Consider the following 22046-nt stretch of genomic DNA (forward strand, 5'->3'; position numbering starts at 1 on the left):
AATGTTTTCAACAGAAAGGAATAATTTCATTAAGTTAAAACTTCAAACTTAGAAGATAATTTGGATTGAGCAAGTACCGAATTTCGAATAAAGTTTGGCCGGTCGTGTTAAAAATCAAAACTAGTGAATCAGAGATAGCTATTTAGGAGGATTCAGGATGAGGAATGCATACCATGGTAAGTGCGTGTTAATCCATTAGTCAAAAAGTGAATATTTAAGATTTTATATAAACTTTTGCATTGTTACAGGACCACGGCTGATTCCGCCCAAAATCCAGCGGTCTGATTATCTTCGGGCCGATTTTCAGCGGCAATCACCAGTTGGATGACCGGAGTTGCTTCCGGAAGTTTATTGAGCGGTCCAAGAAGAATGCCCTCAGGCCAAAATTTAGGACCGGTTAATTCCATTATAGTGAAGCAGTGTTTGTGTTAAGTTTGTAATAAAAATGAATTTAAGATGTAAATTGTTTCTTTTTATTGTTCAAAATTCCTAATTGGAACTTCTGAACAACAGAAAATATTTCTTCCAATTGGAATAAAAGGAAATAGATCAATGAACCAATCCTTTTAAATCTAAATCTAAATTACATTGTAGCAAACGAAAAAGACTTTGCATCAAATGAAACTGTTTTTTGTTTCAAAGCATTAAGATTTTGACTCAAAGATTTTTCAAAAGAAAAATTCTTTGAAACAAAGGAAAATGTCCTTGAACCAATGGAATTTTTATTTATCCCAAAATCAAAGGAAAAAATCCTTTGTTTTTGCTGCACTTTCCTTTGAAATAAAAAATTTTTTTTCTGCGTGTTATTATAGCGCGCGTAATGTGGCGTTGATTTGATTATAATGCATTCAAAGGAAACATAATGTTGTATTTAATGAGATTATTTTGTACGTACATATACATATTGTGAATTTAAATAAAATTTTAAAAACTTTGCTGGTGAACTGGCAACAAAACACATACTTCCGACAATCATAGTTCTTCACTTTTCTTTGTCGAAAGTCCGGACTTCTGAAGTATAATAGCGCCAGCACTAAATTTTACTTCAGAAGTCCGGACTTCCGACTTCCGACAAAGAAAAGTGAAGTACTAGACTGTCGGAAGGCTGTGTTTTGTTGCCAGTTCACCAGCGACGTTTCTAAAATTTTTATTAAAATTCACAATAAAGTTTAGTGCTAGCGCGTTAAAAATGGGTGTTAGTTGATAAAACAAAACAAAAATCTAACGGGGTTGAATAGGATCCATCTGAAACTTGACCATGTCAAAAGCCAAAAAACTTATTTGTCACTTTAAAAAAAAAAAATTTCAGAAAACAGATAGAAAAATATGAAAATACATAAAATAAAGTAAGGCAAGAAAACATCATTATTTATTGTAAATCCAAATGCTCACTGAAATTTAGTTTATTTATATTATTCATTTGAAGACTAGAATCACACTTACATTATGACACTTCGAATAGTCCTATTTGCCGCTGATAGTGTTCGTGATTCTACGCTGATTCTTTCACCAACAATGTTCAGTTTTGGGAAAATCAACCTTTAAAACGCTTCCCGTTTTTTTTTTGTCTGAGAGATTTTTAGGTTAATTGTTCCGTCTCATCTGTACACGATCAGCAAGTGTGCGTTAAATTTGTCAAAAACATTTCTATATGCTTCATCCAAGGCACATACGAGAAATTTCAATTCCTTTTTGATTTAGTAATTTGTAATTGTAATTTGTAATTTATTAACTTAAACGTAGCCTATCAGTTTCAGATTTCAATTCATTCTGGTTAAATTTTCTCTGAAACTCATGTGTGAGTTCTCATCGAATTAGTGGATAAATTTATGTTTTTGACCAAGAATGGTTTTTTTCACATGAGCGTACAACGAAAAAAACGTAACGCCACCCCTGCGCGCATAATTTTTTGAGAAGTGAAGAGGGAAGCGGTGGAAGCGCATCGTTATTCCGTATCTGTGTTTTCCAGTTGTGCATAACGAATTCGAAACAAGGAATTTTGGGAGATTTTGATCGTATTGATTTCACAATTTATTATATATTTGATAGCTGAAATCGACGACTCAAGGTCTGTGTAGTTTTTAAACGCGTTCGGAATCTAGCGGAAGTTGAAGTAATCTTTTAAAAATGAGCGATACGGATTTGATAAACGAAAAGCAACCAATCGTCATTCAGGATTCGAATAAGACGAGCAAATTCACGGATGTAGCTGACGCTTTAGGTCACGGAAATGGGCTGTAAGTATCTTTCTTGAAATTTCATCATTTTCCGTTGGGATCAAATCAATTCTCTGAAGTTGAAGAAAGCGAAGCAGAGAAAACCCCCAAAAATCTACCTGGTCAGGAAACCTTTTTCTGTGCGTGTTTCGTCCTTCATTGAACACAAGCAGGCAAAAAGAAAACAAAGGAGCCAGACTAATGAATGGCTGCATAGAGGCATAGATACATGCAAAATACAGATGTTTATTATGCTTCTCCACAGCCTGCTGAGCCGTTTCTTTTTATGTAGAGCACATTGATGGGTGATGTTTTTCCAAACATACATTTTCAAAAAGGCATATTTATCAAAAAGAAAGCATCAGATGTTATAGCAGATACCTATCAGTTTGATGTTTTGAAATATTCGTGGAAACTTCCTCATTTAAGGGGATATGTCTATAACGAAGGTCGATAGCTAGGGGTCAATAATCTTTTCGTCCTCTTGTACGACTTTGTAATGCACTGCACAATGTAGCGATATCCATTCCTTGATGTTTATGATCAAGATAGATGAACAAGGCTCCAGATGGCTGAAAATTGTTGTTGAAGGACTTTGATAGCAACGTCAAGCAAGCATCGTTATGCTTAGAATTTTCGGGATGAATAAGCCAGTGATTTTTAAAATCCCTTGAGAAAAAAAAGTTATGCTTAGAACACCAGCTATGAACACAAAGAAAGAATATTTGTGAATTTGATTTTTTATTTCAATACGATTTAATTTCCTTGAAATTAAAGGGTTCGATTGATTCTGTAACTTTCTATTTTATTAAAAAAAATTGCGATTTTCAAAATAAATATTTCTGAATTTCTGAGTTTCTGAGAGACAGTTAAGTTTAATTTTGTCAATTGAAGACTTATTGAATTGAAATTTTTTTTTTTATTTTCATGACAACTGCAATTTTATTTTTTGAAGAAAATGCTATTTTACTACACTAAATTCAATGTATGTCTACGCCACAGGAGTTCTAAACGCTTTGGAAGGGTAAAAAAACCTTTATGATTTATTGGAGTTACACGTTGGATGTATCTGAGAATTGAAATGATTTTTTTAATATCGTTAATTTTATTTTTTTAAACTAAATAAATGTTGTTGCTCTATTTCCTTCTGCAGTGATCATTATGGTAACCGAATCAAAGCTCGAATGCCGGTCGATCGGTACGCTTCCGAGTATAACATGAATCATCCGAAACGTGGCATGGCACTAATTTTCAACCACGAACATTTCGAGATCCCCCAGCTCAAGTCTCGAACTGGCACCAACGTCGATTGTGAAAATCTTGCCGCCACTCTGAAGTCTCTGGACTTTGATGTTCGTGTCTACAAAGATCTCAAGCTGAGAGACATGCAGAAGGAAGTCGAAAGGGGTAAGTACCTATTTTGAAGATTTTTTTTAATACTCAGACTCTGCCTTTCCACACTGAATCGTTTGGATAACATTCAATCAACAAACAAAAAAAGAACTTAAATAAGGTATGATGGTTGGTTAGTATCTGTAATGTTCAACATTTTAGTTTCCAGCATGGATCATTCCGATTATGATTGCATTTGCATTACGATTTTGTCCCACGGCGAGTTGGGTTACCTGTACGCGAAGGATTGCCAGTACAAGCTAGACATCATATGGTCGTACTTTACCGCGAATCGTTGTTTGAGCTTAGCTGGAAAGCCGAAAATATTCTTCATTCAGGCGTGTCAGGGCGATCAACTGGATTCCGGTGTTACGCTGGCAGAAAGAACCGAAACAGACAGCGCCGGTACGATGAGCTACAAAATTCCTGCTCATGCTGATTTTTTGATTGCCTACTCTACAATTCCGGGTTTCTACTCGTGGCGCAATACCCAGAAAGGGTCCTGGTTCATGCAGTCGCTATGTCAAGAACTAAGCCAGCATGGCAGAAAGTATGACATCCTTACACTGCTCACCTTTGTAGCTCAACGAGTGGCGTATGACTTTGAGTCAAACACACCCGACATTCCTATGATGCACCAGCAGAAGCAGATTCCGTGCGTGACCACCATGCTGACCAGATTGTTGCGTTTCACCGATAAGTAAAACATAGTTATGGAAAAAGTATATGTTGTCGATGAAGCACAGCTGCACAGTTAGAAAAGAAATTTAGATTCAAAATTATTTACTCAACAAGTATGCGGACCTTAAAGCGAGGCTTTGTCGCATATACATTTCCAACTTTGAGAATCTCATGTTGGATTTTTTTAAATCAAGTATCTACTTTTATTACGCGATCTACTTGACCTAAGTGAAGTGTTTCAATTATGATTATGGATTCTCATTATTTTATCTGTCTATCTTACTTAAATCTTTTTAAAGCTACATCTAATTGATGTATCATGATTTTCAACTGTGTCTCATTTAAATTTAAGTTTTAAAATTATGAAACAATAACACTAACTATTAGTACAAAATACAACTACATCATTTTTAACAACGCATCGAGTGGATGAATCTGGTTATATGAAATAAAATCAAACACAGAACTGCCCGTTTATCTCAGAGAAATACCATAGGAATTTTTCTTTCAAAAAAATAGGTCTAAAAGATATGGGTGTGATTAAAGAAACGAAAGACTTACTAATGGACTGGTGAAAAAATAAGTGAAAGTAGAGCATTTTAAAAATACTTAAAGGCCTTTCGGATTACTAAATTTAAAATAACTGAGTAAAACATTTTAAGTGGCAATTATTTTGAAGTTACATCAGAAGAAAAAGACTTGTTGTATTTCAGGTGAAAAGGCTCCAAATTAGTTCGCAAAGATCGCATCGTAAAATTGAAAGCAACTTCCTATTATGCTTTGGGAAAAATATCCAATTGCTTTCAGGCGATCGTTAATTCATTTCAAGACAAGAAACTGATCGCCATATTTTCAAGAAAAAATAGCTTCTAGTATTAAACATCAATACAAGTTAGTTTCAACACGATCAGAAAAATATATTAATAATAAAATATATCCAAATGACTTTAATTCAATCCCGAACATTCTTGTTGACTTTACCATAAACTTCAGGGAATGCATTCTCGCATCCGTACTTTTGACGCATCTTATCATACAAACCGTGATCGAACATTCGACGAAACTCGTCCCGGCTTCTATATGTGTCGGCATACAGCATCTGAAATCCTTTACACTTCTCAACCAAATCTTCGATAGCTCTTGTCGTCTCCACAGGATCGAATCGCCGGTTTTTCGGTACACCATAAACTCCAATATCGACGTACAAGTCGTTGGCCATTCCCTTGGCCGGCTGAAGCATTCCGGGGTTATTTGGCAACAGGAATGGACACAGCCACACCGGATAGACGTTTACCAGTCGATCAAATTCCTCGCAGCACTTTTTCATGGTACTAGTGGGAACCAGCAGGTCCTGGATGATATGATTGTTTTCGTAGAGCTTTTTCACCGTTTCAGTCTGAGTCAGTTTCAGTAGCGACACCTTGACCGGGAGCAGCCATCCGAAGAGATAGCGGAAAATGATATTATTTCCGAATGGCACGATATCCTGTAAGTAAAATAAGCTACAATATGATCGCTACTGTGATTTGACCCTCATCCGTCCTATAAATTTTTACCCGTTACAGTCCCTGCAGTGTCAATTGGACACTCCTAACTAAAACCAATATATCTCTCTTATTTTCCAACCGATTTTTCCGTTATTAAAAGTCTGAAAAAAAAATCCAAAAAACATGCTTCGGAAAAAAGACTGTAAATCAGCTGCGGAACGAAAAAAAAAAATTCACTTAGTGTCCAAGAAAGCTGAAATAGAAGCTATACGACTTGCAAAAGCCAGCAGATCGTGGCCTAGAGGATAGCATACTTGTCTTCTAAGCCAACGTTCATGAGATCGAATCCCGGTCGTGACATAACCTGGCACACATAGTATGATGAAGGTTGGCGGTTTTAGCATTAGTGAAATGCTAGCCTTGAATACCTTGGAATTGTACGACCCAATGATGCAGCACATGCATGTGGATGGATCTTTTCAAGGGAACTTAGATTGCACTTGGAGATCCAACCTAGTGATGTGTGTGCTCGTAGTGCTACCGGTAAACAACTGCAACTTCAACCAATAGTGCAGGGGTGTCAAGTAGCATAGCAAAGTAAAAATAATAACGCGGGGTAAACCACAATAGATCAACTTAATGGTCGCAGTGGACTCTCTCCCCAACAGAATTTTTATACGACTTGCAATGATGAGTGAAATATCGCTAGCAGTTGCTTATTCGTTTCTGAAAGTGGGTGGAAATAGACGGCAAAAACGACCAAATCATAGGATGTGTCGTAACAGTTGAGTATTTTGGCGTTGAAAGTTGCCTACACTCATTTCTTTTTGCATCAAACACGCTGAACCTACCTAACTTTGTATAATTTCGATACTTACGAAAACAGACAAAAACGCAAGCGTCCTCGTAAATTTTCGGGATTTACTTGATTTTTTATGTTTATCATATTTTTGTAAAATTTATTGCGGAAATGTAGCGTGAATATATAATACTCAAAATCCAGTGCGAAGTTGAATTTAAAAAAACTTCAAAAAAGTTTTGAAAATTCTTCAAAAATTCTGTGTTTTCGGTTTCTACACCACTTATTAGATTTTATGTAGGGTCACGATATTAATTTTTTTTAAATATATTCTTGTGTGCAACGTATAGCTTCTAACTTAAACTTTCTTGGACACTAAGTGAACTTTTTTTGAGCATTCTGTAGTTTTTTTTCCGGGTAGCTGATCTAGTCTTTTTCTGAAGCATGTTTTTTCGATTTTTTTTCATATAAGGTACACCGGGGCAAGTGCAAACGGTTTTTACCATAGTTCAACTTTCACTTGTCCTAGAAAAATATGTATTTGTTCAAAAATTATCAATCATCGTTCGTTGCATCACTAAAATAGTTCTCAACAAATTCCCGTTGGTAGTGAAAAATTAAAAAATGTTGGTAAAAAGTAACGGTGCTTTTGTGAAAAAATTTCAAAATTTGCACTTGCCCCGTTTATGGGGGCAAGTGCAAACGCAATACTTTTTCCAAACTAATTCACAGATGAGTCAGTGTATCGGTCTTAAAATGAATTGAATACATGTTCCGGTACGTTTTATAAACTTTGATTAATATGTTTGCTGTTTTCTTGCAATATTGATAACTTTTTGGAACTCCATTTTTGGTGACTGTTGTTTTAAGCAAAAGACCTTCATTTACTAATGCATTAAGGAATTTCGAACATCCGCTTCAGATACAACACTTTGGATACCCCTTCTGGCCATTTTAATATAATGCTGAACCATTTTTGTGATGAATTTTCTGAAATGGCTGATGTTGCATGGCTTAAAGGTGCGTTTGCACTTACCCCGGTAGTGTCGTTTGCACTTGCCCCACAGTGTGGGTTGACAAGAGCGAATATTATTTTCACAACTTTCGGGGTGTAATGAAAATTTATCATAAATTTTCTGCTTTCACTTGAATATCGGTCTCAAACACTCACCTTTTAACGAAAATTCGGATTTGAATGCCCTTTTTTGTAGCCAAAATATGCAAAACAAAAACACACTGTTCATGTCTAGTACGAACTTGAATTCGTGTGTGATCAAGCAGTGCCGTGTTTTTAGTGAAAAATTTAAAGAGAGTTTAGTTTATCTATGTCAGATTGTTTGTTTGGGTCTAAACAACAATTTCTAAAAGAAGAAATATTTTTTACTTTTCTTAGAAAAGAGAAAAGATGAACGTTTGCACTTGCCCCGAGTTTGCACTTGCCCCGGTGTACCTTACTTTGAATAACGTAAAACTGAAGTGTTGTAGCTGCATTATGTCTGAGAAACATATTTGAGTTACATTACGAGGCTTCCAAAACTATATATTTTCTAAAAATCGGTTCAGAAATAAGAGAGATATAGCGTTTTAAACGAGGAGTGTCAAATAAGGGAGTCCATAAAAAAGGAATGATGCAAAATTAAAGTTTTCAAGAATTCATTGCACCCAAATCAAGTTACAAGCTGCTAAACTTTCAATAGTATCATATTGACACTCAAGAGCAGGGTTAGGGTTAGAAGAAATAAAAACGGAAAGTTTTGTTAAAATTCTTACTTGAATCTCCCAGAACAGCGCTCTTGAATGACGATGGTAATAGTCCCGAAGAGGTACGTATTCATAGGTTATCTGCCCGCGTTTCAGAATGTTGCCGACGTGCGTGAAGAACCAGGGTTTGTACCATTTTCCAATATCGTTGACCTTGTCCGATTCGATCTCACTGTCATCGACCATTTCACCTGTCATGATAACTCCCTCGTTCAGGGAGTACAAAAGTCCTTCCACAAAATGATTGTTTTTCGTGTCCCGTGAAGCACCTTCAAACTTGTCCACAATAGCGTGGAGTCCAATAACTGGTTCATAGTGCAATCGTATGTATCTGAAAACAATCCAACCCCGCCAGCATGGTTAGTGATATAGATAATGTAGTTAGGATCATTCTATAAACTTACGTTGTGGCAGGAATAATTTTGATCTCCGCCGCTGTCAGTAAACCAAGTGTGCCGTAGGACCACGGAACCGAGTAAAACAAGTCACTGTTTTCGGTTTCGGAACACTTTATAACACTTCCATCGGCCAGAACCAGTTCATACGAAACACAAATGTGCTGAAACAGCCCGAAAATATGGGAACTAGACTCTACTCCTGTGCCCATAACCAAACCGCCCACAGTTAGATCATCCAGTTCGGGAACGACGGCTATTGTCCAGCCTATGGCTGCCAAGGTTTCCGACAGTTGACCTGTAGAAGAGAAAGTTGAACCATTTGACACATTTTCATTCGAATTTATGCACTGAACACCACATACCCATGGTGACGAGAGGTTCAACGCGTACTACACGTTTATCAGTGTCAACCTCCAGAACATCTACCAAGTTGCAGTTTATCTGGTAAGATGATTTCTTATACATTGGTTTTCTGAAGCTCATCGTCTGCCATCCCGGGCGGGCTGTACACATTTTGGATGTTGAACCAGAATCTTTCCATTTTCGGACCTGCAGGTGATCGAAAAATATGTATCGAGATAAGTGTTAATTGGTCTCGAATGGCTTAAATGTCTGAAGCTAAGTCTGAGCAGACCAACGGAGTTAAGTTTATAAAAAGTCTTCCTGTGTTAAAAGGAATCTGAGAGTAAAGAAAGGCCAAAGGTTGTTTCCTACTTTTAAATTTTTTAGTGTCTCCTTGAAAAAAAAATCGACATATTTGTAAAAAAACTTAAGCGTTATGGATTCCCAGACTGGATAACTAAATGGTTAGATACATTCCTACCCGTTGCATTCGTGGAATTCATTCTACTGTGTTCGATATGCCTTCTGGTGTTCCACAAGGTAGCCACTTAGGACCGCTTATCTTCGTGATTTTCATAAACGACTTAGTAACTTTCCTCCAATCACCCAAACCTCTTAATTGAAGACGATTTGAAATTCTACCAAATCGTTGACTTGAGACTGGACTGAGTAGACATTAATTAATTACTCGTATGATATGGAAAACTTGCAATGGAAGTAACGCCGATAAGTGCAAGTATACAAGCTTTTTTAGAAAAAGACTCCCTTTTGTGTGGTAGGCGTCTATCTAGTATGTGAGAGACAGCACTGACAGCTTAGCCTCTGCTCTCTCCCGATAGCTGCCGACGCTGCCGTGCGGTTGTGTGTTTGCTTCTCTTGCTGTGCCATTCAGTAGTCAACCTTTCAGCAGATAAGTCTCGTGTTGCATGTCGGGTGATTCCTTGCGAATGGCCATTTTGCACACCTTTGGACTTCGACTACGGTTTTGGTGGTATTCCTCGTTAAAGGAATGTCACTTCCAAAGGTATCGAAGCAACCTTTGATCAAAAGCTGTCGTTTACTTAGCAGATCGCGACACCAATAGGGGCCGTCCACATACCACGTGGACAACTTAGGGGGGGGGGGGGGGGGGGGTATGGAAATGTCCACGCTTGTCCACGGAGAGGGGGGTAGGGGTTTGGGTCATGTCCACGTGGACATACACGCAGAAAAATTTATTTTAGAAACAATAAGATTTCGAACGAAAATAATAAAATTTTTGGTTGGGAAAAAGCACAAATATATTTTTGGCCACATTGAATAAAAGTATCGATTTGATTTGAACTTATCGTTTGATTGAAAACGCAATACCCCCTTTTTGAAAATGATCCATCATACTTGTCAAAATAATAAAACTTTGTGTAAAACACACAAAATTTTTTTAGCTTAAAATTAAAAAATAGGAGGGGTTAAAAATTAAAAATATTTTATGATTTGAATTAATTTTTGTTGCAATTCAAAGGAAAGCTAAATTGTTATTGATTTTCGGATTTATTGAATTAATGCTTTATTTTTGGTTTTATTCTTCATTTATTCACATTTCAAAGCCTTTTTTCATTGGGAATTGTCTTCGTGATCCCCCTTAGCACATTTTGGAAAACTCATCCCCACTAATCGCTGGCCTTGGGAATAATTAACCCACTGCTGGACGAAAAACGGGAGCTTCGCACGTTAGTCCGACTTTGATCTGTTCCTTAAAAATTAAAAAAAAACAAAATTAGTACCTCACCCAAACTTTAGTTTATTATACAAACCTTTTCGATGCATGTTGGGACAAATTCGATGAAGAGGTCCGGCCGCACCGACGAATGAGAATTGTTGTTCGGCAGTCACAATCGTTTCAATAGCTGCTCAGAATGTTTCGGCTGCTGCTGCTCGCTGCTCAGAATAGAAAATTCTTTTTTTTTCCGCAAATTTTTCTTTTTTTTTTCTTTTGTTTTTTATTTACAGACCTACTACACGTATATTTAAATTAGCCGATTTTTGGTTTCGAATTAAATCAAATTTCATTTATAAGTAATAAAAAAGGAGTGTGTAAAAATTACAAAATTTTATTATTATTTCCGATCGATTTTTTTTTGTGAAAGCTATCAAAAAATCTGCATTGAAAATGTTAAATAAAATAACAAAACGTTTTGTTGAAACCAACCCCCTTTCTTTTTCTGCGTGTACTTACTTTCAAAATATTTTCTATAGGTGAATAAATATTAAGATGTTTAAATCAAAATCTTAAAATTGCAAAGCTTTCCAGTTTAAGTTTGAACAATTAGTAGCTACAAGTGGTAAATATAAGAAATAAGAAATTTAAAATTTAAAAAAAATTAAATCAAGAAATTATTATTCGTTTTTTTTTTTCAAAATCAGCCATGTCAAAATCAAAAACGGCAAAAAGTGGTGTTTTCTAACTGTCAAATTATAGGTATTTAAAAAAAATCAAATCTGTCCACGTGGACATCCGAAGGGGGGTAGGGGTTTGCCAAATGTCCACGCTTGTCCACGGAGGGGGAGGAGGGGGTCAAAAATCTCAATTTTCTGTCCACGTGGTATCTGAACGGCCCCATAGCTACAGTTTTCGATTTCGAAGAGAGCGGCAACGGCCACAGCTGCACACATACGGGTTATGTCGAACTCCTCGACAATTCGTAGTAGCAGGATACTGTCGAGCGTGACCACGTCAATCTTGCGGTACGGAGTGGCAGCCTGGAGGCCAGCCCTGGGAAAACAGCTTTTCCAATATTTCCTTCATAAATCTTTTAATCATGAAAATTTGGAAGAATATAGTAAAAGTTACTTCTTATGATTCTAATCATATCTAACATTCTATTTAAATAAGATGATAAGGGAGAGAAAATTGAAAATAAAGTTTTGAATTTTCACAGTTGGGCCGAATCAAGCCCATTTCAGGAGGACGTGCCATTATTGGAGTCAACTTTGAAAAAGTTTTCCGCATAGCTGTGATGAATTTAACAACTACAAACATGTTCACCGCTATGAAAAAAACACTTGAAAACTAGTTTTCAAACTCGTAGAACCAAAAAAACTTGTTTTGATAACAATTTTACCCATGTAGAAAGCAGGTTCTACTTAATTCCTTAGGGACTTAATTTGGACCACTAAACATAACTCGGGAATTATACTTGCGGTTAAATCACAGAGAACAGACGTACAAGCTAGCCCACGAAACTTGTGTAAAAACCCCAACACCCTTTAAATGCTAAATGTTCATGAACGTAACAAGACGTTGTACGATGATATGAAAAGAATTTTGCACACTAAATATTCAAAAAGCTTATTGAAATTGAAATTTGGAATTTTGGCATTATGTGATTTAATCAACTCGCTAAATCGGCATAAAACCAAGCCAATCATTCACAGAAAAAAAAAATGTAATGCTACTTTACAAGTGAATTTACGTTTCCGCATCATTTCTGAAAAAAAATATGGAAAAGACTATAGCATCTTTGCAATTGCAAAGAAATTTACATGAAAATGCGAGCAAAACACGCAGAAACTCAATGGGAATGCATGTTCTAAAGGACATTTACATGAAACTGCATGTGCTCCAAGCTATCAACACACTTGTTGTTTTGCTCCAATTCCCAAGTCATTTTTTTTGGCTTCACGAAAAATTATTATATTCAACTAATGCTCTGAGATAGTCTTAATATGCTTTAAAACTAAGAAAAATTGTTGAAATGTGTAAAAATTACAAGCATTAAAATATAGTCTTTCAGTCCCTGTGGTTATGAAATCTTTGAAGAAAAAAAACTGCTTAAAAAGTCTACTCCAACGAATTTTTTTCGTAAAACAAAAGTTGTTTCAAAGATAAAACTGAACTTTCGTGATTTTTTCAGCGATTCAGCTCAAAAAGATTCAGCAAAAATAGGTCGAATCGAACTCACTGCAACATTAGACTGAGTCGATTTTTGGTCATTTTTGAATTTCTCAAACCCTGGGGTCTTTAAAGCTTTGTTTTGGTTCAAAACTCATCCATGATTTTTTTGCAGAATTTATAAATAACGTTTACATGAGTAAATTTGAACTTTTAGATTTGTATGGGAAAATTGAATATCTTGTACTGAAAAATCATCATCATTTTTGTTTCTTCTGTGGAACCGAGCTTGCCAATGTTTTTTGTGTCAATTTATAAATTTTCTAAAGGAAATTTTCCGCTGAACAACTTAGTCCAAAACCGTAAATTCATATCTTATAAGGCAAAAAAGTTACTAGCTGTTTAACAGGGGTATGTCTTTTGGCATTTGGGGATTTTTTTTTATTATCTGACGGGTTTGCGCCGGGGGTCTTCAGATTTTCCCCAAAATTGAAAATTTGGTTCATTTTTGCGACTTAAAAACACATGTATTTTTTCAGATTTCTAACATTTTTATTTTTTGAGTTAGCTTCGGTTAGATTTTTTTGTCAATAAAAAATAACCATTTTTCAAAGCTACATAACTCTGTTATTTTTCAACGGAAATTATAAAATAGCACATCAAAATGCATTGAAATTTTATCAGCTTTCCAAATAAAAAAGCTGGAAAAAAATAAATAAAGGCCTTCAACATGAAAAGTTGTAAATAAACTTTAAATGGCGTCTAAAAGTACCGGCTGCACCACCGAATATTTTGCAAAAAATACCATTGAATAGCTCAATTTATGATGCAACTTTCATCTGAAGACACCAAAGTGGGCCATCAACTCCTTGAAGAGTTATGAAAGAAATAATGGCAACAAATCTTTTATTTTGCATAGAAAACAAACAATGATCGAACAATTGCACTAACATATGGAGTGAGCGCGTACTTCTAACAACATGGAAACAAAAGAACTTTTCAAAGCAGGTAAAAAACACTATTTTTTTGTGCTTTGTAGAGTATCTGCAGCATAACTGACTTAAAATTTTAACCAAAATTCTTAGTATCGTATTGTTAATGTGATATAACAAATAATGGAAATTTTGCTTTTACAACTTGGTCATATGCTATATAACTTATTAACTTTTCGATCAAAGATCATTGTGAAGCATAATCAATGCCAATAGTAGAAGGTTCAGTCCCTGTGTTTGGGATCACAAAAATGTGATTAAAAAAATGAAATATAGATGTGTATTTATATCGGGAGCTAAGCACTGGACACCAAAATCCTTTCCCATTGATCATTAACAAAGAGTGTGGCACAAATGTAGAAATAATCGAAGAGCTCAGTATGGCCAGCCTGTATGCCAGGCTGTAAACAGCATCATTCCCATTGTAGGTAATATTACATTGAAAATATGATACTTTTACCGTATTCGTTTTCTCCATTCGCCCAGTTTTGAGGTTTACCATACTAGAACGAACATAATTTGTCGTCAGTGTTTTGCTACCTCGATCAAACGAATCTTCAGTGTTCCACCGTCCATTTTAAAACAAATCTGGGGAATTACGGATGCAAAACTGAGCGCATAAACTTCTAAAAATGACAGCAAAATTTGCAAAACTTGTTGTGACCTGGTGCAAAACTGGGTATAAACGAATACGTTTTTAGATTTTTGGATATAATATGAAGTCAGTTTAGCTGCAACACTCTACCGCCCTTACTTTCATAACAGTCCCATATGCAAAAACAAGCAAGCGAGAAAATCAGCTTCTCCTGTTTTGGAATACATTTTTAAATTGTGATCACCACTTTCGGCATAAACAAAAATCGTTTCTAGGTTGTCATAATAAATCGTAAGACCTGAAATTTTCGAAATTAAGTTATTGGTAAGGTCGAGAGCACCATTTTTATTCATTATTCTGTTAATCGACCATATTTGAAACCTTTTTCAAATCTACTCGCATGACAGTCCCATACAGAATATTTTTTTCTCACCATGCTACTTTCTAAGACTCAAATTTGATCATTTTTGAACTTCTAAATGCATTTGTCAGAAAAAGAAACATACAAAACATCGTAAATTCCACATTGTAAGTTGAATCTTTTTACGATTTTTGATTGCATCCGATAGTTTTTCGCTCAGGAAGTCGTTCCTAAGGAAGTCAGACCTGCCTTCGAAAACTCGTGTGCATCATTTGACATCAAGTGAGTTAAATTTGTTTTAAATGATTCAAAGCAATAAATCAAAGACTATTTCGCCGAAAGAAGCATTGAAAAGTAACCAAATCCTTGGTATTTCACATATAGAACTGTTATTCGGGTATATTTCATATAAGACAGTCACAAATTGATATTTTTTTCAAAATTTGTAGAACAAAACCTCTTTTTTTAGTGTTTTATTTTGAATCCCTATGTTGACCTAAAATGACGAAAATTCATATGGGACTGTTATGCGAGTAGAGGCAGTCTACAAAGCACAAAAAATAGTGTTTTTTACCTGCTTTGAAAAGTTCTTTTGTTTCCATGTTGTTAGAAGTACGCGCTCACTCCATATGTTAGTGCAATTGTTCGACCATTGTTTGTTTTCGATGCAAAATAAAAGATTTGTTGCCATTATTTCTTTCATAACTCTTCAAGGAGTTGATGGCCCACTTTGGTGTCTTCAGATGAAAGTTGCATCATAAATTGAGCTATTCAATGGTATTTTTTGCAAAATATTCGGTGGTGCAGCCGGTACTTTTAGACGCCATTTAAAGTTTATTTACAACTTTTCATGTTGAAGGCCTTTATTTATTTTTTTCCAGCTTTTTTATTTGGAAAGCTGATAAAATTTCAATGCATTTTGATGTGCTATTTTATAATTTCCGTTGAAAAATAACAGAGTTATGTAGCTTTGAAAAATGGTTATTTTTTATTGACAAAAAAATCTAACCGAAGCTAACTCAAAAAATAAAAATGTTAGAAATCTGAAAAAATACATGTGTTTTTAAGTCGCAAAAATTAACCAAATTTTCAATTTTGGGAAAAATCTGAAGACCCCCGGCGCAAATTGTCAGATAATAAAAAAAAATCCCCATTTATAAACAATAAATTCAAATGACACCACTGCTTGTGCCCTGCGAAGTTATGCATGAAAAGTAGTCATGCAATACCTTGCTATGCACCCAGCAGTGGTGTCAATTGAATTTATTGTGTATCAATGCCAAACGACATACCCCTGTTAAACAGCTCATAACTTTTTTGTCTAATAAGATACGAAGTTATGGTCTTGGACAAAGGTGTTTAGCAGAAAATTTTCTTTAGGGAATTTATAAATTGGCACAAAAATAATTAGCAGGCTCGGTTTCACAGAAGAAACAAAAGTGATGATGGTTTTTCAAACAAAATATTCAAATTTCCCATACAATCCTAAAAGTTCAAATTTACTTATGTAAACGTTACTTAAAAATTCTGCAAAAAAATCATGGATGAGTTTTTAACAATGTATTTTGTTTAATTCGAGGTTTCACTTATCCGAGGTGGCCCTTCCTCCGACTACCGCGGATAAGTGGGGCTCTTCTGTCCATCCTTTTCCTTCTGTTTTGAATACCATTAGTAAAAATGTCAGATCTTGAAAAACACTGACAAAGATGCAATCATCTTTGTATTGCAATTCGAAACACCAGCTTCAGTTCTTATTTTCAAATGCTGAAATTGATTGGAAATGATGTCTTAAAAAAATCTAAATTTAAATAACTTTTACAATATTCTTTTATTTTCAGAAGGTGCAGCAAAGCACACCGGGTCAGTTGTATATTAAACAACCGTAGCCGGTCTCAAGATGTGATTTTTTTTTATAAAGAAAAACATTTCTACTGTCTGATGATAGCTTAAAAGTTAGACTATTTTGTTGTGAATCATGGCCACCCTTGACTTAAAATTTACATCATTACTACACTAAGGTGATCTGACAAGATTACAGTCAATCTATGATGACCTACTAATTTATTGCATCATTCTTACTCCCACAATAGATCTGAAGAAAAGATAGATTTCGATCATTGAGTCGATTACTAAAACATTGGATGGTGTTCTGGCGAATATATGGTCTCAAACGATAAACTATTAGATAAAGCAGTATGAAAAAGAACTAAAACTTTAAGCTGAACAAAACTCTTATTTTGTCTCAAACTCACCCTTTTCAAATGAATTTGAGTATGCACAAACTATTTACATCAATTTTTTTTTTTTATAAATTTTCGTTCTAAAGAATTCGCCGTCTTTGACATTTTCTGACAGCTTGTAACTTCAAGTTTCTATGCTCCAAAAATTAGAACGATACTTGAACCCGTTGATGAACTAGAAGCATTTTCGTGGGAGTAAAAAAATTGCGATTTTTCTGAAGTTATGGGAGACTTGATCCCCTATTGAAGGAGGCTTGATCTTTAATTCAGGAAGTCCTAATCCTTGTATAAAAATCAAACAAAACCCCAAGATAGAATGTTAATTGACTATTTTGGTCATGTTTGTTCTCATTTCACAATTTATAGCAGACATAAGAAGAAAATTCTATAACTTTGTCTCAACGACAACAACATTGCATACTTAAAGGCGCTATTTTTTATAATTAATAGAAAATTAATTATTTTTGCTCTCTTCTTCAGACAATTGTTTGATAAATATTAGTTTTTGGTTAAATATTAGTAATTTCGTAATCAGCAATAATAACGATCAATTCAGAAGAAGAATATGCCGTTTGGAGGGGGGATTGTACCCAACTCTAGGGGATCAATTATACCCATAATCAACATTTTAGAAAACATTTTCTAAAAAAAGTTGAGAGTTTTCCATTACTTTGAAAATATGGCATTATGAAGTTCATTTTACGCTCGAACGATTGATACATTGGAACAAATATTTTTTTATAATTTTCCCATGTAAGGAACATTTTAAAGTGATGAAAAAAGATCTTCAAGTTACATTTTGTGAAATTTTTCAAACAAAGTTCAATTACTCAAACAATTATTTTGTTAAGATTTTTTAAACTACAAGCATTGTTCTTTTGCTCATTTTGGCACATTTTTTTAGAACATTTGATCTTTGTAAGACATTCCAGTTTCGAGATATAGCTAAGGAATCAAGTATCCCCAGGGATCAAGTATCCTCATTCTCCCCTACACAGAAAAAAAAATGTAATCCTACTTTACAAGTGAATTTACGTTTCCCCATCATTTCTGACAAAAATATGGAAAAGACTATAGCATCTTTGCAGTTGCAAAAAAAAATTACATGAAAATGCGAGCAAAACACGCAGAAACTCAATGGGAATGCATGTTCTAAAGGACATTTACATGAAACTGCATGTGCTCCAAGCTGTCAACACACTTGTTGTTTTGCTCCAATTCCCGTAGGAATTGAATTCCGTTTGCTGCTCGCAGAATATTCTAGCAAGGTAAGTTCTGATCTAAAATCTATCCAATTGTTTGTAAAACGACGTTGTCGAATAGTTGTAACCAATCTTCACTAATCTTTTCACATCGATTGATCTTTTTTTTTCAGAAACCATAAGAGCCAAAAGCAGCGGCAAATGCAGCTAAGGTCTTAGTAAGGAGTAATTTGTTGTATTCTACAGTCTGCAGTTAGATTCCCGGGGAACTTCAAACACTTATGAACAGGTGTAAATATCAAACATAAAATCTGCTAATAAAGTATGAATACCTGGTCAAACTTGTGTTTCCGATCTTATTTCGAACATTGTTATCCAATAGGAATTTTGAATTGAGGTAAAAAAATGTAAACTTACAATAAACAAAGCACATGAATGCTATTGGGATTTTACATGAAGTATGCAGTATCATCACATGTAAAAGGCCGATTCCCTTCTACCCATGTACTTACATGTAATGCTACATGGATTTTTCTAACTGTGTATGTTTTGTTAATTGACTGATATGATAAAGATAAATTAATTACGGAAGGAACCTACAATAAGAAAATAACATAACAAGATGCATTTTTTAAGTATGATAAAATCGACCAGAATTTCTCAACATACTACATATGAACGAATATTATAAAATCACTTTAACGATAGCTTCCGAAAAAAGTCCCCTATACCTCGGCCTTAGGTCATCATCAATTGAAGCGCAGTAATGAAATGATAACTAGCTCGCTCACCTGTCGCTGGATGGCTGCTACTTTTGCATCGTGACTTTTGGGAGCAGAATGCAGCTTGAATATGATTCTACTACGGATGCTGTAGAAGAGATTGTACAGGAATGAGGCCGGTAGTAGAAACAGTATCACGATAATCCACCGATAATCGATCAGCAGAATCTCCGTAAGCGTTTTATTCGCCATTTGCAGCACGGTTCCGAAAATAACTCAAAAAACTGAACATCAACGACCGAAAACGAAGAGCGCGATCGCGAATTCCGATGCCAACGACCTTTCTGACGCTCGCTGTCTGACCAAACGTCCAGACTGCCAGCGGACAAATGGATGAATTTATTTATAAATTCGCCAACTGGAAGAGACTGGACGCGGCAGATTGTCGATTTTCTTCCAGTTTTGATTCTATTTTGTTGTTGTTTCGTTATCGCATTGCATTTTGATAGGTTGACTGCAAGAATTGGGATGGAGATTCGTGCTTCCAGTTGAAATAATGAATATAAACTTTTTCTACTAGGTATTATTAAGAATAAAGATTTCAAATTTGTAAAAGAAAGAAAAAATAGTATAAATATGCGCTTTTGATTGAATCTAGGACGATTTAATTAGGGACGAATGCCTCCTGTGGAGTTAACATCCCTTAAAAAAATGATTCTACATAAATTAGGAAATAAATATCGAAGTTTCACTTTCTCTTTTATTTCCTTTTTTCTTGTCTTTTTTGTCGATCATTTTGAAAACTTGTACTTGTTTTACAAATTTTTTAAGCTGATGCAACCTGATGAAGGATAAAAATGTTGCCCATTAGAAGTTAGGCAGAAGATATGAATCAACCATGTTCAGCTGATAAATGATCTCGTTAACAGGTGCAAACAGATGCGATTGTGCATTCCAATCTCCAAGTCAGATATGCAGATTGAGCGTTGCAAGAAGAAGCAAATGGAAAAATCGTTCAAACGATAGGTGCCCTCAACATTGGGAGCAGATAAGCTTTTAAAACACCACGATTAGATTAAGATTTCCACAAGAAAAACAGCTGTGTTGAGTAAGGTGAATCTGCGAGTGCAGTTGGAGGTTATCATGGGAAATTATCAGTTATTCAAATTGAAATTTATGATATGTTCTTAAAGCGAAAACAGAAGCGCGGTACGATGACAGAGTACGTGTCAGGGCAATCAAACGGTGGTATCGTATAAGCAAACCAAAAAAAAAAAACGCCATGCCACGCACCGGCATCGGCCTGGTTAGGAACAAGAAAATGTGGGTATCTCATTGTGCTGTTTTTTTTCGCGGCTTGAAACGACGCTGACGAAATGACGATAAATGTGTATTATTCGTCTTTGAAGGAGAAGGTACTCGTGATCTTATCCTTTACGACCTACAAACTTCTCGGCAGGTTTAAATTTTTTACTTTTGTCATTTCTAACACGAATAGCATTTTTTTTCTTTAGATTTGCTATGCACATTTTACACATTCCAAGAGATTCTGCAGCATCGACTTGATTTCTAAGAATCAAAATTATGAATTACTTCATTGATTAACACTTTTGAATACCAAAAAATGTGAAATGTTTAATCGCACTTTTCAATCAATCAAACGTCGAAGCTGTTTCAGTCACTGTAAAATAATTTTGAAATGTGGATTTAAAAATTGACGCAATTTGACACAGTTGGCATCTTTTGATTTTATAGAAATACGTAACACAGAATTTTTGACAAATTTTCAAATGAATCCATCTGTTTTTTTAACTTTTTGTCAATCAACGTTTTCTCAGAAAACGAGACGGTTTGTTTTTTTTTCAGCCAGAATATTTTTAAGTCTTCAAATAGTGGAAATTGAATTAAAAGGAAAATCTATCAACAAAAGAAGCAAGTGAACAAGTGGAAGTCGAATGCCGAGTGCTTAAAGTTTTAAAATATACAAAAAAATGGTTGTTCTTTGGTCGATATGAAGGAAGAGGAAGGTCTAGCACTACGCCCTCCGGGAAGACCAAGGACTGATTTTCCTCAACATTAGTGTTATTTTGCGATGGGGTCTCCGATTTTTATTAAGATAAGTATTTTGTTTCATTATTTTTTACCTGAATGTAAATTTGATATTGTTTTTTGACTGAATGATTTTTAATTTTTGGGGATTGAAACGGCTTCGTCAGTAATTTGTGGGAGTGGAAACGAGTTATTTTTATTATCGTCCAAACGTTTCGGCCATTTGTTGTTGCCTTCTCCAATGGGTAATAAGGCCGGAACAAATTTCAAATCCTTCTTTTGTCACTCGGAGTTTGAACATCGCGAGGGGGGGGGGGGGGGGGGGAGGGACAATAAAAAATAATGCGAAAAACAAATAAATTGAAATAAATTGCACGAAATCTTGTATGCAACCAAGTTTCCTAAAATATCATTACACAAAACCTAAAAAACAAGTAATTTTTTTATCGAAAAATTCAATAAAATCAAGACTACACGCAGAGAAAACTTGGATTTTGATACAAAACAAAACTGACTTTGAATCAAAAAATTCATTTTTTGGAATCAAACTCTTGTTTTCTTGGAATCAATGAATTATGGTTTTAATTCAAATGAATAATTTTTGAAAGAAAGAATAAATTTTTTGAATCGAATAATTTTGGACTTTGTTTTTAAGGAAATTCTTTGATTTAAAAGACATTTGTTCAATTGCATATTTCTTTTGAAACAAAGTAAATTTTCTTTTAACCAAAGAAAAATGCTTTCGAAGGAAAGGAATAATTTCTTTAAATAAAAACTTCAAACTTAGAGTTATTTTGGATTGAGCAAGATGAATAAAACAGAAAAAAAGAATTGAGTTTGGCCGGTTGTGTTAAAAATCTAAACCAGTTAATCAGAGTTAGCTAAGGAGAATTCAGGATGAAGAATGGTAAGTGTATCCGTTAATAAAAAAGGGAATA

The 22046-nt window shown here is 34.9% G+C and overlaps 2 protein-coding genes across 2 annotated transcripts; one reads left to right on the plus strand and one right to left on the minus strand.

Moving 5' to 3' along the window:
* The first annotated feature begins 1891 nt into the window (after positions 1-1891).
* LOC129754012 (caspase-like) lies at positions 1892-5225 on the plus strand. The gene is made up of 3 exons (XM_055749869.1): positions 1892-2237; positions 3370-3623; positions 3771-5225. Exons 1-3 carry the CDS (start codon positions 2128-2130, stop codon positions 4310-4312), a joined length of 906 nt encoding a protein of 301 aa, XP_055605844.1. The 5' UTR covers positions 1892-2127; the 3' UTR covers positions 4313-5225.
* Positions 4938-19460, minus strand: LOC129754006 (delta(24)-sterol reductase-like). Its single transcript, XM_055749862.1, has 5 exons — positions 19129-19460; positions 9097-9283; positions 8741-9029; positions 8346-8667; positions 4938-5775 (listed from the first exon to the last, which is right to left on the minus strand). Exons 1-5 carry the CDS (start codon positions 19309-19311, stop codon positions 5242-5244), a joined length of 1515 nt encoding a protein of 504 aa, XP_055605837.1. The 5' UTR covers positions 19312-19460; the 3' UTR covers positions 4938-5241.
* Positions 19461-22046: the final 2586 nt, after the last annotated feature.

Source organism: Uranotaenia lowii, chromosome 1, assembly GCF_029784155.1.
Source record: "Uranotaenia lowii strain MFRU-FL chromosome 1, ASM2978415v1, whole genome shotgun sequence".
NCBI lineage: Eukaryota > Metazoa > Arthropoda > Insecta > Diptera > Culicidae > Uranotaenia > Uranotaenia lowii.